This window comes from Onychomys torridus, chromosome 1, assembly GCF_903995425.1.
Source record: "Onychomys torridus chromosome 1, mOncTor1.1, whole genome shotgun sequence".
NCBI classification, from domain to species: domain Eukaryota; kingdom Metazoa; phylum Chordata; class Mammalia; order Rodentia; family Cricetidae; genus Onychomys; species Onychomys torridus.
In genome coordinates, this window is record NC_050443.1 from 92,080,172 (window position 1) to 92,098,827 (window position 18,656).

Sequence of the window (18,656 nt, forward strand, 5' to 3'; positions counted from 1 at the left end):
CTTGCCCTGGGAACCAAGTCATTGATTGATTGGCTATGTCTCTTCTTGTCCTCCAACTACTCCCATGGGTGCTGGGAGTCCAATTCCTACCAAGTTACAAGGGCATGTCCTTGGGAACCACAGCTGTGGGGCAGATGGAAGGAGCAAGAAGGGGCATAGGGAGACAGTGAGCTGGGTGGTAGTTCCTAGGAAGACCTCTGCTGAGAACATCCCCTTGCTTAGGGATGACCATGGTTCCCCTGGGTACTCACTAGTGGAGACTGCCTCTAGAATGAGTGAGGATGTGACCTCACTCTAAGACACTTTATCCAGCCAACAAACACCCAATAACCAAGAGCCCCATTTTAGCATTGTTCCTGTCACCAGCCCACAGCAGCATTGTAGACGGGCCTGGAGACCGTGAATAGATATGCCCTGGTGTCTGAAGTCACCTGATGATATTCTGTTAGAACACTTTGAGAGGATCTATCATAAGCATACAGTCCCATAGAGAGCTACAAAGATGTTCACAGGGGTCACAGACCTCCAGCATCTCCCAGATCCTGGGAGACAGTGAAACATAGTGAGGCCTCTGATCCTGTTGCCTCCACTGTGAAATCCAGTAGTGTGACACTCTTTCTTCGGGTCACAGTCACACTGTCCAGATCCTCTCAAGATGTCCATGAAGCTTTGGGAATAAAAGATTTCCTTTATTGAACTCTACTCAGTATGCTCAAACAAGCACATTCTAGGAGATGGGTGCTTTGCTAGACATTGAGTGTAAAGATGTGTGAGTAAACAAGGAATGAATTGTGACCAAAGGCCTGGAAGAAGATGGCTTGGGAATTGAGGGCATCTGAAAGGGTTTTCAAAAGGACTGTTGCTGAGGGTACAAGGGATAATTGCAAAAGCATCCTGAACAAACCACTAGCCTGGAGACAGCTGGGCATGACAGACACCAGGTAGCATCCTGGAAGGCAGTGCAATGGAGAGAATTGCTCTTGGGACGATGGGGAGGAGTCTGCACATCTTTCTCCTGTGCACCAGTGTGGCCTTCTCACCTGTTATCTTACTTAATCCTGATGCAGGCTATTGATCCACTAGATGCCAGGTTCCACAAGTCTGGGGATGGTATCTACTGCCCTGCCCCACCCCCAGCCCAGCTCACCCAGGAAGCTCTTCTCAAGTAAATGTGTTTTCCAGACAAAGAACCAAACTCAGAGGGGATAGCCATTTCCTTAAAGAAGCACAGCACTAAAGATGGGACCTCATTTGCCCTGTTCCACCACACTTCTTAACTTCTGCTCTGTGGTGTTATGATAATAAATAAAAGAGAGGAATTCTCTCTCATGGGACCTGCATAATTGCAGATAGACTGGAAGAGAGATGCCCCATATACGTGTGAGCATCCAGACTTCATGGTGGGAACCTGCACTTGGGGCCAGCCAACCACCCAAAGTTTCTCCCATCCTCTCCCAAATCATCTCAAACCCCAGCTGTGAGAGGGTCTCAGGAATGGAAAGGGTTAAGGTTCTACCACTTAGCAGAGCTGTTGTTTTGCATTTAAATAGCCCCATTGAGAAAGCAACATTCCCAGGAATCTGATTTGTGGGCTAATGTGCTGAGCACCTGAAGGTTTCCTTACTTCCCGTCCAGGTCATTTGCAGCTTCATTACTTAATAATTTGAAAGCTTTTTATGGAAATCAATGGATAAAAGGATATGATGAAGCGAAATGTTATTATATTTAAGAACCCAGCAAAACATGCTGCCAAGACGACCATGCCTGAGTCAGAAGCTCTTGCTGGGGAAGGCAAGCTGTTGATGTTCAGATGGTGACTTCTCACGGGCTTTTGCAGCTGCTTTTATTTGAAAGACATTCTTTTCCTAATAAAGACTAGCAGGCTTTGAAATGATCAAGAAAAGAATCTATCAGTGCCACCTTAGGATTTCTACCCCTCACTGGCTCTCCTGTCCGTCTGTCTGCCCACCTTCCTGGCTGCTGCTGTGTGGAGCAGCTGCTACTGCTACGAGATCAGCAAAGCTCACTGCAGCAGTCTCTCGCACAATGCCACTTTCAAAAGTCATCATTACTGTCCCAGCTGAGAAAAGACATGGGTAAGGGCTAGGAGATGGCTTGTTTGGGTAAAACGCATGCTGTGCAAAACACAAGGTCTGGTGTTCAAATCCCCAGAACTGTAAAGTTTGGTGAAAGCAGGGATAGGAGAAGCCATGGAATCTCATAGGCCAGCTAGCCTGGTCTATAAACAATAAAAGAGAGAGCCTGTCTCAAATAAGGTAGAAGGTGAGACCAAAACCCAGGGTTATCTGTCCTCTGTTCTTCACATGTACACTCTAGTATAGGTGTACCCACACTCATACACACACACACACACACACACACACACACACACACACACACACACACAGCCACCAACTCAGTGCTGAAGATATGTAAGTGACTATGTGAAATTAGTGACAGCTGCTGAGTAAGGATGATAGGATTCCAGGTAATTATTTTTGCTTTTTCCTAGCCTTCTCTTTCTCATTCTTCAGATATGCTTGTCTTAGAGTTTCTGTTGCTGTGATGGAACACCATGACCAAATGCAACTTGGGGAGGAAAAGGTTTATTTCAGCTTGCATTTCCACATCACAGTTCATCACTGGGGAAGTCAGAGTGGGAATTCAGAGCAGGGACCTGGAGGCAAGAACTAAAGCAGAGGGCATGGAGAAGTGCTGCTCACTGGCTTGCTCCCATGGCTTGCTCAGCCTGCTTTCTTTTATACCCCAAGGCCACCTGCCCAGGAGTGGCACCAGCCACAGTGGGCTGGACCCTCCCTACATTAATCACTAATTAAGAAAATGCCCCACACAGTTGCCTACAACCTAGTCTTACTGATGCATTTCCTCAATTATGGTTCCTCTTCTCAGATAACTCTATCAATGGTTCTGTTATCTTTTTTAAATTCTGCAGTTCTGAAGACCATGTTTTGGTACATAAGATATATTTGTGATTGGGTACAATGCCTGCCTGACCTTTAGTATATATGTTAGCATCCATATCTTCAACCACCAATCCCTTATAAATCAATTAAGGCTTCCCCTACATACTAAAGGCTGGAACCTCCTGCTTTCTCCCCAGCTGTGACCCTCTTGTCATCATTCTTTGATTTATGCCCCTAAGAGAAGCAAGCTATATTGCATACTATGTGCTTTAGTTGGACCTGGAATGTGCCCCCAGAGACCATTGTGAGGATTAGCCTAGGGGGCCATCAGAAGTGGTAGGACCCTTAGGAGGTGGGACTTAATAGAAGGAAGTTCAGTCATGGGCAGTGTGTGCCTGTGAAGGAGATATTAGGACATTGGCCCTTTCCCATTTCTCTTTTGATCTTGGCCACAATAAAGTAAACAGGCTTTCTCTACCACTTACTCCTACCAGAGGGCACCAGTGCTACCTACCACAGGCCCAAGGCAACAGGGCCTACCAATTATGGGCAGAAACCTCTGTAACATGAGCCAATATAAACCTTTCCTACTTATACATTATTTACCTCAGGTATTTTGTCAGTGACAGAAAGCTACAAAGTCCCTGCTCATTTGTTTCTCCCTTCCCCCACCAGACTCGGAAAGCTCTGTGAGGACAAGGGTCTGCTTTCAGGGCTGTGTCTTCAGCAGCTGCTGAGCCTGCCATAGATTAAGTACTTAGTCAACAACTTCTGACTTAAAGGGTCTTTGCCATCAGCCCCAAGCAATGGCCAGAACCATGGCACCTACAGCTGCCACACTCCACCACAACCTTCCTAAACATGCAAGACTGGAAGACATCTTCTTCCCCACACAAGACAGTCTAGCTCCTACCTTCCCTCCTTGGATCAGAATCCATAACCCCACAAGCCTAGCCTGTCTGTCCTGCGGCCTCAGTTCCCCTTCTGCATTAGATTACACTTTGACTACAGAATTGTCCAGATACCTTTCATTCCTGTCCTGGAAAGTAACCCTACATCCTCCAGTGACCACCACTTTCTTGGTCCCTTTCCCAGGGAGCCCTACAAAGGCAGGTGCTTGGGTTTATTGACTGCACAGCTTCCCCTCTTTTTCTTTCCTGAACCTGCCTCAGGGGCATGTCTGGCAGTGGCAAATGAGGAATGGGCAGTGGTAGCCATGGTGAGCAGGCAGAAGGATAGCAATAAGCAGCGAGACAACATGGGGCATCAGATGAGTCCTCCTCTCTTTGAGCATTTTTCTGAAGGCTCCTGTCTGCCTTCTCTCACTCCCAGTGTCCTGTGTTTCGACCACTCACATGCTTATGGCATGATACATACCTCCTTCCTGGCCTCTTCTTAAACCCCAGCCTCATAGGTCTGGTTGCCCCTGATTGGAGGTCCTGTGACCCTCCCGGGTTCATGGCCATGGCCATCAGCTCTTGTTGAATCTACCTTGGGTGTATATTTGCTACATCTCCCACTTTGCCCGTCCAATTCTCTTCCCTGTCAGCCAGCTAACACTACAATGGCCTCCTGACCAGTGTCACACCACACCATCCCCTTCCATTTTATTTCCCACAGCTGCCAGTGGACCTCTCTAATAATACTCATCTGATTACAGCTTCTTTTTATTCACAAATTCCTCCCTTGGAACAAGACCCTTTAAGCAACCCTTCCCCGCAAGGGCAGCAAAGGCCAAGACTCTCTCTAGCTTGTCATTAATGATTTAATTAACTAATTCATATTCATCCCTTAAATATTCCCTGCATGCCTTCTGTGTGTACAGAGTGGTGCTGAAGTTACAGGTTAAGCAGCTCACAGGCTTCAGAGATGGACCTGTCCCTTGGGATGCAAGGTGGGGCTGGGAAACAGGACAGCAATGTCAAGAGCTGTACCATTGAGATCACACGGGTGCATCCATGCAGCACAAGAGGGGCTGCCCTTCCGGATGGACGTGTCTTCTGCCAGCATGGGTGTGAGGTGTGGCTTGCCCTCTCTGAGCCTGCCCTGGCTTTCCTATAGCTGCTCCTCTTTGAAAACAGAACGTCCCTGCTTTGTACATTCTGTCCCACATGAATTTTCTGTCAGCCCCAAGAAATTAGTGTCAGCTGTCCTGGCCCTCTGCTACCTCTCAGCTGTGGCACTGGCACAAAGGTTTCCCTCTTCACTGGAGATGGGAGGATGGTGAGAGAGGTAGAGCTTCAGAAGAGCAAATAACAAGGGCCTGGCAACACCAGAGTGAGGCTCATGCCCCCCCCCACCCTTCTCTTCAGACTCAGAGGACAAGTGGACTATCATGAACACAATAAGGGCATGATAAAAACCCAGAAAATGAAGTTAGACCCAATCAGAGGGCAAGCTGAGGGAATGCCTATGACCAGCACAGGTGATGGGAGGGCTTGGTGTGGTGCAGGACCTCAGAGCTGCCAGCCCAGCACAGATAGCCCTGACTGGGGCATAGGGATCAGTGAGCTGGGCCAGGGCTGCTGGAAGGACCTGTCCTCTCCTGCTCCATGATTGCCAAGCCACTTCCTCAAAAACATCTCAGGAAAATTGTTATCTGCAAGCATTATGCAATCTTCCCATTGGAATTACAGGCTGTGTTTGAAAAGGAAATAAAGAGAAATTGAATGTGAAGTGCTTCTGCACAGATCTGAGAATGGGCTTCAGATACTTTCTCTAGCTCTGAAATAGCTGATCAGATGGCAGGTTGGGATGGCAGCTGCTTCCCGAGGGGACAAGGCAGCGAGTGAGCACTTGTATGTGGCCATCCAGGTCACCGGGATGCTCCAGAGATGACTGGGAACCTGTGAGCCCAACCACAGACGTTTGTTACTTCTTATTGAAATGACAAAATCTCCAACAAATGTAACTTAGGGAAGGTGGCTTATTTTGGCTCACACTGGGAGGGTACAGTCCACCATGACTGGGAATGCATGATGGCAGGATCTTGATGCAGCTGGTCACAGGGCATCCATAGCCAGAAAGCAGAGACAAATGCTGGTGCACTCTGCTCAGTTTCTTGTATTCAGTCCAGCTCTGGAACAGCACTGTCCACATCTGGGGTGAATCATCCCACTTCAATCAGCCCAATCTAGAAAATCTCTCAGCAGCATGCTGGAGGCTTGTCTCCTAGGGGATTCTAGATCCTCTCAAGTTGACAAGCAACATGAACTATCACACCTGGGTTATCAACCAGCCTCTATGTGTGCCCTTCCCCCTCCTCCAACAGCCTGGCAGCTCTCATGCCATTCTGCCGCTGCTGCTCACAATTGCTCCCACTGATTCCAGCTTGGCTATTGTGGTGTCACGGCCTGGGACCCCAACATAGGCCAGTGCAGTGCAAGTGAATTGGGGATGCAAAGGACCCCAGCCTCTTGTCCATCCCAGCCTCTCACTCATTCAACACTGACAGAGCTTGTGCTGGGACAGTACAGCAGTAAGCAAAACAAAAGCCCTTGCCCTCCCCCTGCCTGTCCAGGAGGGGATGAAACATAAATAAGCAGATACCCAGGAAGCTGCCCCATGGCAAATGTTACAGAGAAAATCTATTCAGATAAAAGAGTGGCAGTGTTGGATGCAGGAGAGGTAGGGATCTCCTGTGGTCATCAGACGTTTCATTGAGAAGGAGACTTTAAGTGAAGAGTTGGAGGAGGAGAAGGAATAGGCATTCTGGGATCTGGGAGGACAGCAGTGAGGGTACAGGGGACAGCAAATTCAAAGTACACCTGGCATTGAGGGGACAGGGGACAGCAAGTTCAAAGTGCACCTGGCATTGAGGGGACAGGGGACAGCAAGTTCAAAGTGCACTTGGCATGTCGGAAGAACAGCAAGGGGTCTGTGATGCTGGGTTAGAAGGAAGAGAAGAGTAATAGATGCAGTCAGAGAGGTAAGGGGAAGAGAGAGCGGATCACAGGAGCCTGGCAAGTTCCCCAACCACTGAGAGCTTCAAGGTCAGAGGATTTCAGAGCGTGATATGGCTGCCACACAGGAAAAGGCTTGTAGAAAGGGTCTGGGTTTGTTTTTACCACATTCATAGAGGTGCCCGAAACAACTTGGCTCTGATGAGAACCTCCCTGTGAAAGTCCCATCACGGAAGGAGGTGATGTGAGGAACCGGCACAAGAGAAAGGAATCACTCTCCAGAGAAAGACTAAGAAGCCCTGCCACACCTCATGAGCATCTCCCCTTGAGAACTAGAGCCAGGATCTAACAAACACACTCCTCCCATTGGACCTCACCTCCCAGAGGTCCACACCATCTCGCAACCCTGCCACCCTGAGGAGAAAGCCTCCAACTCATGGGCCTTCAGGGGACACTCAGGTTATGTGCAAAGCACAGCAAAAGAGACCTGCTAGAAGTCATCTGAAACAATGATGGTGGCATAGGCCAGGGCAGCCAGGAGAGTGGCCGAGATAGTGAGGACATTTTATAAGTGAATCTGACAGCATGTGCTAATGGGCCGGACGAGGGATGTGTGAAACCTCATGCGTGACCACTTGGAATCTTGGCATTACCACAAAATGGCTCAGGAAGGATGTGGAATGGGGAGAGAAGATAGGGTTTGGTTCCAGGTGACATGCTGCCCAGCTGCTAAACAAATCTAGAGCTCAGAGGCAAGGTTGGCATACATTATTGAAACTCATGTACAGGGGAGAGGGATGGGCAGTTGTGAGTGAGTACTGATCTTGAAGATGGGGTTCAGTTCCCAGCATCCCTGTCAGGTAGCTTGGGAGATCTGGGACCCTCTTCTGGTTACCATGAGCACTGCATTCATGCCACACACAGATACACACATATAAAAACTGAATCTTAGATAAAACGTCCTCGTGAATAGTTGAGTGTGTAAGGCTTGGACTAGGTGAAATTACCAAGGAAGAGAGGACAGAACGTGAAGAAAGGGGAGCCAAGGTTGGGTACCTCTGTGTTTACAGGCTAGTGACAGGGGTCCCCAGAGAAGACACAGAATGGCGAGGATATGAAGAGACAGCCTCGGGAGCGTGTGCCAGGCACTGTTGAGGACTCCTGGTGCAGGCTTTGCCTTTGGCCTGCAGAGGTCATTGATGACCTCCACAAGACCAGTTTCAGGGAAGAAATGAGTCCTAGGTACCTCATCTGAGATCTGCAGATCATATAGCTGCCTGCCTCAAGAGCCACAGAGAAGAACCCAGGAGATCCTAGACAAACTATAGAGTGCCACCAGAAAATTACCATACTTATTTATAACCCAATAAACCCAAAGCTTGCCAAAATGATAGGAGTCTACCGCTGGACATAATTGATTTAAAGATATGACAGTCCTGTTATCACCTCATAAAATGGATCATTTCCAGCTGTTCATCACTGGATGCCACCAAGAGATGCAAAGTTATGTGCATAGCTAGAAGCCATGAGAAGTTGATGAGAGTCCATGGGAATTCTGAGGAAGGGCAGAAGCAGATAATGGAGGCAAACAGCATTCAAGGGGTTTCCACCCAGGGTTCTAGGTTGTTCCTCAGAGAGAACCAGTGGCCTGTGTCTCGTGGAAGGGGCTCCTTGAGAAAACTGGGACCAGAGGAGCGCCGGCTAAAATGGGCAAAGTAAAGTGTGTCAAGGAGAGAAGAAAGTGTGTCAGGCAGGTAGAAAGACATGAGTCGTGGGGTCAGGCATCCTGTGCTGGGGCCCGTGTTCCTGGGGGGAGGTAAAGAAGTCACTTGACTAATGGACACACACTGATGTGAGGTGGGGGCAGAGTCACTACAGGTACACTTGGTATTTTAGGGGTTTCCTCTTTTTAGTAGAAGCTTTTCTCCATCTCAGGGAGCCTGTCCCGCCCTCATCCCCCCTCATACAGACCACTACCAAGCACTGTTCCCATCAAAACTGGTACTCCAGACAGCGTTACCTTGGAGGTTGTTGTGAACACTGTCCGCGAAGCCTGTTGGAGCTTGCTGATCAGAACTCAGAACCTCTAGCACATGCCTAAGGGACAGCATGAGGAGATGAGGCCTGCGCTCTCAGGCCACCCCTACCCCTAGCTCCTGTGCACCTGGGATATCTGGAGTCAGCCATGCCTAACTGGAAAACAACTTTGGCCAAATAAAACTGTTTCAGGGGATTTTAAAAAAATACGCACCTGCCTTGCTACTGTAGAAAGTGGATTAAATGGGATACTGTGTACAAGTAATTGGCAAGCTGCCTGATACACAGTTTTCTAAACTTTTCTACTCACAACCCCCCCAGGAGAAATTTTTATACAACTCTGGGTGTGTAGGCAACTAAGATAAGTATACAACCCATTTTCTGACAATAACCCATAACAGGTCTCATTTCAAAACAATTTGTTGAGCACATATAATCTTACCAATCTCACACTGACAAAGTGCCTCTGCTTGTTTGTTTTTACCATAAAGAATTAAACTTTTGCTGGATATTTGCTTATGAGGGATGTAGAGCATCTTCAGTGTTTTCCAGAGCTGGCTGAGATTTTGATATTTTAATCATCAGTGCTGAGAAGACCGCTTCACATAAATATACACTGCAAATAGCCAAAGTATAGTTATAGACATTTCAAAAAATTGCTAGAAATTCTGTTCTTATCCAAAACCAAAATTAGTTTAATAATTTTTTATGAAAATCAAGTCAGCAACTCAAATAGCAACTATAAAAATCAGATACTGTGATACAATACAATGAAAAATATATCAATTTGATGCTTATAGGCTGAGGGATGAGAATAGAAATATATTATCTTTGTTTTCCATAATTAAACCAGTGTGACTTTACAAGAGCATTTTTATACATAACAACACTGCATTTCCTAACACAATGGTTTTGAATCTGAGCCAAGCATTCACTGACCTTGTGTGATGTGACATTCTACTCTATGTTCAGAACCAAGGCTGCAGTGAAGTCACTAGATACAAGGAGGTGAGTGCATCCTTTGGATTTATTAGGCCTTTGTTTTTTAATTCCTTGTGCATTCATTTGGTCATTGTGCATTCTAAAGCCTTTCACCAAATCACACAACCTTCACATTCAGTCACATGATCCCAATGGGTCATGACATCATAATTTTAAAAGCTAGAGCCTGACATATCAAAACCATAAGGCACAGTTGCTTGTTCCAGTTCCTTTCTCCCCATGATCACCAGCTCCATCTCACTTGTCTTTCTGGGAAAAGAAAGCACGTTGGTACCTCAGACATCGTACCCAAGCTGGTGTTGAGATGACACCCTCAGAGCTGCTAAGAGCAGAGGAAGCCTCAGAGAATGGAAACAGCTTTGGTGTCTGACTGGGAGGTGAGGTCAAAAGTAAGGAGTCAAACAGATGCCAAGAGGAAACTAGAAGCCAGGAAGGGAGGAGGTGACAGGCTCAGCCAGTCTCTGGCTGTGGGCATGACCAGCACTGGGTGAAGGTTCTGCCCTGCCCCCAGATTCCCACCTCCCACACTGTTTCTGCCTGTCCTCATTCAGCATGAACCCGCATCCCTCCAATCTGACCGACCCCACAGCCTGTTTAGGGCTGTGCTTTTCCCACATGGCACTAGTAGCTGTTGGTGTGAGTACAGCTGTCACATCCTCCAATGTGTTTACCAAGAGCAAAATGTAAGACAGACACAGGTGACCTGCAGTTTCTGTGGGGGAGTTTATTTTAATTGGCACGTCTTTGGGAAAGTGTTAACAGCATCCAAACCAGGCCTACCCTGTGGCTGCCTTGAAGTACTTCATTTGAAAAGCGACCTATGGGAGGTGTAAAGGGACTCTCGAAGGATCCTTGAAAGATCCTGGCTGCACCTCAGAGGCTTGTTAAAACAAGCTTTTCATTTAAGTCTGACGCATAGATTGCTTACTCTGAATTTAAGCCTGTTGTTCTTCAGGGTATGAAATGCCCAGAGCTCCAAGGAACCCATCCATGCACACTTGGCTATAGAGACCTCCCCTCAGCTGCCACAGAGACTTGGAGCTTGGCTGTACCCAAGGAAGCTCTCCCGAGGTACAACTGTGATCTCACTCTGAACTGAGAGCATCTCCAGTCCAACCCACTCACTGTGAATGCTCCCACAGAGTGAAGCTGGAGGGCTTCCTGTATAAACAGGTCCCATGAACAGCGTCATGTAGTTCCCTTAACAGTCCCATTTCACAGAAGAGCAAACTGAGCAGGGTCCAGAGACTTGCCAAAAGACCCAGAATTAGTCACTCATAGTCAGGATTTGAATCCAAATTTTCTCTCTCGACCACACTACTTTCTAGCCTGCTCGACTGGTAAATAGCAAAATATAGATAGATAGATAGATAGATAGATAGATAGATAGGTAGATAGGTAGATAGGTAGATAGGTAGGTAGGTAGGTAGATAGGTAGATAGGTAGATAGGTAGGTAGGTAGGTAGGTAGGTAGGTAGATAGATAGATAGACAGACAGACAGACAGACAGACAGACAGACAGACAGATAGATAGATAGATAGATAGCAGTTCCTGGGGTGTGCAAAGCTGTGAGGAGCTGGAGCTGGGCATGTATACATTCTTTCAGGAAATATACATTAATTTGGGCATTTTTGAAGGCCCAACCACAGTTTTTAATGTCTTAATGTCTTTGTCTTTGGATCAGTCAATGACACAGGAACACTTGAGTGTGTGAAATTGACACACAAATTCACATTACTCTGTCACTTACAGAAACAATTAAATACTCACTACAAATGGACTGTTATGGGTTTATACATACATATATATAATACACACATGTGCATGTATTTCAGCATGGTAGTACATGCCTGTCATCTTAACCCTCAGGAGTCTGAAACAGGAGAGTCACAAGTTTAAGGCCAGCTCAGTGTACATAGCAAGACTTTGTCTTAAAGAGAGAGGGTACTGGAGAGATGACTCCACAGTTAAGAGCACTGGCTGCTCTTCCAAAGGAGCAAGTTCAGTTCCAAGCACCCAAACAAGATGCAGCCTGCATCTTCAGCTCCAGGGGCTCTGATGCACTCTTCTAACCTCCAAAGGCACCTGTACTCACATTCACACACACACACACACATACGCACACACACTCATAAAAATCAAAATTAAAAGGTAAGGAAAACATCCTTGATATAATATAAATAGACAGATATTTACTTTGAAGCATTTTTTAATTTTTAAAAAATGTTTGTTTATGTATTCTATGTATATGAGTGCTCTATTTGCATGAACACCGGCATGACAGAAAAGGACATAAGATTCCATTAGAGATAGTTGTGAGGTACCCTGTGAATGCTGGGAATCAAACTCAGGAACTCTGAGTTAAAAAATCTTAAGAAAGAAAGGAGAAATAAATAATAGAAGAAAAAGAAACAAAGGAATGTGTCATTTTACTGAGTGCCATGGATATGGCCATGAGTAAGTCAGCCTGTCTGCATGCTATAGGATTTAGTTTATATCAGGAAAAAAATTGATACCCAACAAAAACATGTAGGGGTTTGTCTGTTAGTTTTGCAGGGGTGTTGGTTGGGTGGGTGGGTAGATAGCTGGGTGTGTGGGTAGACAGTAGTACAATCTCCCTATGTAGCCCAGGCTGGCCTCTAACTCAAGATCTTAAGGGTTGGGATTGTATTCTCAGGTATATTTTTTTTTCATACCCAAGAAAAATATTTCACATTTAAAATGAATGTCCCAGAATACTTCTTTCTTATTTCAGTAAATAAAATGAATTATCACAAAAAAAGAATCAACTGTCAGCTATAGATGGGGCCTGCAGTGTAAGCACTAGATGAAACCACTTAACAGCAAGGAGTTGCCCTGCCCACACATCCTTAGAACACCTGTACCTCCATCAAAAATAAAGCAGATAAATAAAACAGTAATGGAGGGTCTGGACTATTGTTGGTGGGTAATATACTGCAGAAGCAAAATCAATATGTCATTAGCTAGGACCCAAAAACCATGATTTAATTGTAAATCAAGGTGCATCTGTAGGGCCAGCTGGCTCTGTGACTGCCTCAACTCCACCCACATTGATTTTATTTCTTTAGTGAGGTATTTCTTAGTAGGCAGCATTTCATTCCTTGGATATAGATCTGGTATCTTGGACTTCATTTTGATGTCCTGAACTGGCTTGCCATGATTTGAAGATTTCCACCACTTGAGATTTTTAATTGTGCACTCCGCTATTTGGTATATAGTCTATGGGGTCCATAGAGTGTTCTGAAAGAGATTTTCTCAGAAAAGTACAAAAGTCAGGGCGCAAGGCAAGACTCTCGGTATAATGAGGATTTTGTGGGGAAAGTATATATAGTCCACACACAAACACAGAGTTGCATATGCATAGTAAGAGGTCTGGAAGGATCTGTACCTAACTGGAATACTCTGGAGAAGGAAGAGGAGAGAGTAGATACTGAAGTGGGATCTACTCAACATTTACATCGCGTGCTCCTGTGATGCTAAAAATTTTCCACAATAAGTGCATATTACTCTGACATTGAAAAAGCAATGAGGAAAGCAGTTCCAGCACTAGATGATGAGGGCCACACAGTCCAAATACAGGGAAGAAGACATCATCATGGAGTCATAGGGAGCCATTGATGGCTTCAGATAAGGAATAGCTTGGCCAGATTTGTGGATATGAGTGCAGAACATCCTGACTGGGGTGAGGGGCAGGAGCTGGAGGGAACTGGTGGTGATCCTCATCAGATCAGGTGTCTGGTGCATGTGACTTGGTTATAGAAGGGGCCTCTAGTGGAGGAGTGGATCCGAAGGCAGAGGGAGGGCCCCATGTGGACATGGATGTTGTGGGAGATGCAGAGCTGGCATTACAGAAACAAGTCCTGTCCAGTGTATGACTTCACGATGGACAGCTTCTATTAGTCCCTCCCCAAGGATGTATCAGAGGGACACATTGCAAACAAACATAGAAATCTTCTGGGAGAAATGGAACCACTCTGGAGGCCAGAGTGTGCTTTTCCTGCAAACCTGTGAGTGTGGGGTTATCTGCACACACCGTGACTCTTTCCTCCAGCCACAGTGAGCAGCCTAAGGAGAAAACACTCAGAAAGAGGCCGTGAACTGTCAGATTGTACCAACTCCTGCTTTCTCCTCATCCAACCCAAGCCACTAGAGCTCCAGACCAAACTGGCTGGATAAGCCCCCTTCCTCTCAGAGGCCTGCACAAGATCCATTTCCTAATCGTGGTCAAGGCTCTCTAGCAGAGAAGGGTTTTATAATATTTGGCTAGGGTACTTCTCTGGTCCCTTACTTCAGCTTTCTCAGTGCTCTAGGAGTTCCAGGGGGAAGTTCACCAGTTCATCCCAAATAAGTTCTGGACACCTCCTGCCAAGCATGCCTCTGAGGATGGGGGATAGCTGGCAGGTAGGCAAACAGGCCTCTGAACTCAGAGGTCTCCACAGCACAGCTCTCCCTGCCCCAGCTGGTGCCATTCTGGATTTTCCTGTGTGTTATGGTTGATAGCGTCTGAGCTGCTGGGTCCAGACTAGGGGAAGACAGCAACTGAGACCAGCTGAGTCCAATCTGAGACGGACCTGGAGGATGAATCTGAGCTCTGCAGAACTGCTCATGACATCCTTCTCCTCTGTGTGTAACTGAAAGTAAAAACCCGACTCGATCTCAATGTCAAGTCCAAGAATCTCCCAAGATTCTGACCGTTGCTGTGTGATGATCACATAACATTTGTCCTCAAAGTACTAATCCTCAAATTCTTTCTCAGAAGTTATTTGAGGTCCCCCATAACTTAATGATGCTCTGTATATTGTCCAATCAAAATAGAGTGATGCCACATGGGGAAGGAGTATGAAGGCTTTGTTTTGGCGTCCTTGTCTGTGGGAGTGGGTCTCCACAGCAGGAGGGTGCCTCAGGGTGACAGTACTCAGGCTGAAATGTTGGCTGCCCTACAGAGCTTGATAACCAGTGTTGGCCTGAATCAGGCCCCTCTCAGTGTCTGGACCCTGAGCTTATGACTCAGCCCCTTCATGCTGAGCAAACAGGGAAGTCTAGCCAACAGAGGTGAAGTCTGGGTTACAGCTGGACCCAGTGGGGGATGGGCTAGACTGGAGAATCCAGGTGTAACTGAGTGGGATTATCCACATCCAGATTACACCAACACACTGGACACTCGGTGCCACCTCCTGGTGTTGCTGGGGGAAATGGCTCCACAGCACATGATGGAATAAAATAAGGATAGATGAGCTCACCCCACCACATTCTCCTGTTGCCACAAGCCCAGATCTCTACATTAAACATGTGTGGTTCTCTTGCAGAGTGATGAGGTCCTCACTGTCATCAAGGCCAAAGCCCAGTGGCCAGCCTGGCAGCCTGTCAATGTGTAAGTATCAGACACTTGTCCTTCCTATCCCACCCTAACCTTGCCCTAGAAGCCACCTAGCTCGTCACTTAATGCAAGTAATGCCATTACAGTTAGTAATACTTCTCAGAAAATCAAGCCAGGGAGGTGTTACCCATGTGGGAAGTCTTGTTTTATTGGGAAGACAGGTTTGGCCTCTGTTTTCCCCAATGGTCCTCCATCCACCACAGAGGACCCAGCTCATACATGTGATTAACTATGGCCATTCCCTGGCCCCTCAGTCCAGCAGACTAAATGCACATATGTTCTATGCCCTGGAAACACAGGTGTGCTCACTCTAAGCAATCCTGATTCATGGGAAACATACCTGCACTGGTCCCAGTTCTCAGTCCCTCTCCTGTCTCTGTCAACTCTGTCCCTTGGAGACTTATCTGCCCTGAGGTCTTTGGTGGCCCAGGGGGGATACTGCCAGTTTCAAATTACCACAATCCCAGATAGGTGAGTAGATGGCCAGTGATAGATACTAGATGATGAATGGATGGATGAATGGGATGGATAGATGAATGGATGGATAGATAGATAAATAGACAGACAGACAGACAGACAGACAGACAGACAGATAGATAGATCAGTTTGGAAAATACCATCTCCATAGATGGCCAACACTGAACTTGAACTCATCATGTCCAAATGGTACTCTTCACCTTCACACAAACCTATTCTTCTCAGCCCGGTGTGGGAGGCAGAAGCAGATGGATCTCTGTGAGTTTGAAGCCAGCTTGGTCTACAGAGTGAGTTCTAATTTAGGAAGGGTTACACAGTGAGACTCTATCTTAAAAACAAATAAACAAATCCCACTCTTCCTCATGTGGGGATTTTGAAAGTGCAGTGCTCACAAAACCTCATTTATTCAATCCTGACTGTCTCACAAGCCCGTCCTTACCTGGCTGTCTTCTACCATCAAGTCAGACTTCCATCAACCTCCCATTCTGACCTGCTTCAGCACATTTTACAATTTCCCAGAACCCAATTCATCAGCTGCACCATCACAAGTGATTTTTTTTAGGAACACAACCCTGCTGTGTCCCCCTCTTCTCGCATCTTTCTGTTCACACACCCCTGAGCGTTCAGGAGTGGGGGTGCCTTTCCCTAGACACACCCACCAAAAGCCCTGTTACCTCAGTCTACCATAATGGTAACCCTTTTACAGATGTTAAAATTTAGGTGTACCCCTTCTGTGACAGGCCCAGCATCACCTTCTGCCTCTGTTGAGGGTGGAAGGAGTGTCAGCCATATCCAGATGTGGCCCTACCCCACCTCCTCTATTTATAACAAGATCCTCAGATTCAGTAATGGCATCTTCGTTTTCTCACTTTTTAATACATTTCTCTCTTCTAGTCAAGCTTCTGATCAGCCTGAAATTAATAACAGAATATCAGTAATAAATTGGCTCTTGTCTCACAATGACAGGAAACAAAATCCGACCTCCACTTCACCCCGAATCCTTCAAGCAATGACAACGGAATACTTCATTGATTCAGTAGATACTCACTAAGGTCTCCACAGAGAGGCTCCACAGAGGGGGAGTCAGGACACTGACGGGGGAGGGACTCTTCCTGGGAGCCTGCAGTTCAGGGGGAAAGATACTTAGCAAATGTGACCTATATGTGAAGGAAAGTCATGGTGAGGTCAGAATGAAGAGGAATGCAGCAATTCCAAGCATTAAAAGGTTTCTAATTTCTGCATAACTAGATGCAGAAATCAAAGGTGAACTTCGTGTGGGGCCAAGCTATGCAACATTAAAAATGGAAGAATGGTAGGGTTGTCTGGAGGTGGGGTAGGAGAGACATGCTCAAAGTGTATTATATACTTGTATAACATTGTCCTTGTGGAAGCCAGTCCTCTGTATAGTAAGTATACCAATAAAAGGGGAACCTTTTTTAATTTTTAAATTAAAACACTTATTGAAAAGTTTCCAGCAGAATATGATCAGAGCAGCATTTGGAAGAGGCAGTGGCAACACTGGGGCTCCAATATGTAAAGTCAGATGAGGTGGGAAGGGCGGGCAGGCGGGCAGGCAGCTGCTGAGAGCCCAGAGGGAGGTACCTGCCACTTCCAATGGGAAGGCTGTGGTGGGAGGGGAATAGAAGAGGTGCGGTGATAAGCTGTAGAAGGTAAAGCTGCCAGCTGTGGTGACTGAAGGAAAAAAAGATGAGGGAGGCAGAGTGGTCAAAATGCCTATCAGGTGTGAGGCTGACCCAACTAGGGAATTGGCAATCCCACCCATGACTAGAACATTAGATGAAGTTTGACGCAAAGCCCATGAGATCAACTCTGACCATGACATGTTAAGATGCCCTCAAAACATGTATATAAAAGTCAAGTCCTCAGTTAGTTATGTAACTGAATTTCAGGCCTAAAATTCTCTGTACATGCAAAGCTGAGTCATGAATGAGAGACTTCCCAAAAGCCAATGAATGAGAGAGAGAGAGAGAGAGAGAGAGAGAGAGAGAGAGAGAGAGAGAGAGGGATTGATTGATTGAGATTGGGAATAAGAGTCAAGGACTTAGGACAGAAATCCAAAGCATCCCTACTCTTCATGGTGAAAAAGACTTGCCCTCAAAGGAAACCAAAAAAGAACAGCAAAAAGGTCCCAAAGACAGCATGGTTCCCCCAAACACAGACAAGAGTGTTTGAAGAATGTGACCAGCTAGGCCCAACCCATCCGAGACTGAAGTTAAGTCAAGGTTATAGAGTGTGCTTTAGATTGACAGATATGAAGGTCGTTGTGACCTTCTACTGTGGGATGGGGAAACCCTGCACACAGCGGGTAAAATTGGGACAGAGTGAGGTTGCAGAGTCACAAATACAAATGACCCAGTTAAGGCTGCTGTAGAAGACCAAGGGCTGGCTGGGCTGTGGCCAGGAAGGGGGGAAAATCAAGCAGAGTTGATTTTTGTGTGTGTTTTGGTGGCTTGGAGGTGGGTTTTGATTTTTTGTTTTTGTTTTCGTTTTGGTGGGGGGTTGTTTCTCTTTTGTCTTTTTCTTTCTCCAAGATGTGAAAGGCTTTCTGAAAATTTGAAATAAGTATTATTTGGGGACTACCTTCCCACACTTCACCTATCCCTCAGACTTCCTGAGACCCAGTGGAAACAAAACAATTAACTGATGGTAAACACTCAACTCCCAAACATCCCTAACCTTTCCACTCCACACTTGTTAAGGGAAAGGAATTTTCCTTTGATTAGCCCAAACCCTCGACTCCCCTTTCCTCTTCCAAATCTCATTAGGAAGTCAAATTAGGAAGCCCACACCAGCCAAGTTTTGTTGTGCCCTAACAGCCCTCCCGTCCCAGCAAAGCCTGCCTGATGGAGGTTAATGGGATTCCAGCCTCCCCAGCCTGGTGGAGAGCGGGTGAC

General features: G+C 46.5%; 1 protein-coding gene across 1 annotated transcript in view; it reads left to right on the forward strand.

Annotated features, from left to right (window-relative positions):
- Spon1 (spondin 1) overlaps positions 1-18,656 on the forward strand; it is a 288,479-nt gene that overhangs the window by 247,704 nt on the left and 22,119 nt on the right. The window contains exon 7 of the mRNA XM_036177304.1: positions 15,194-15,258. Coding sequence (XP_036033197.1) covers positions 15,194-15,258 — 65 coding nt within the window. The remainder of the gene's footprint in view (positions 1-15,193; positions 15,259-18,656) is intronic.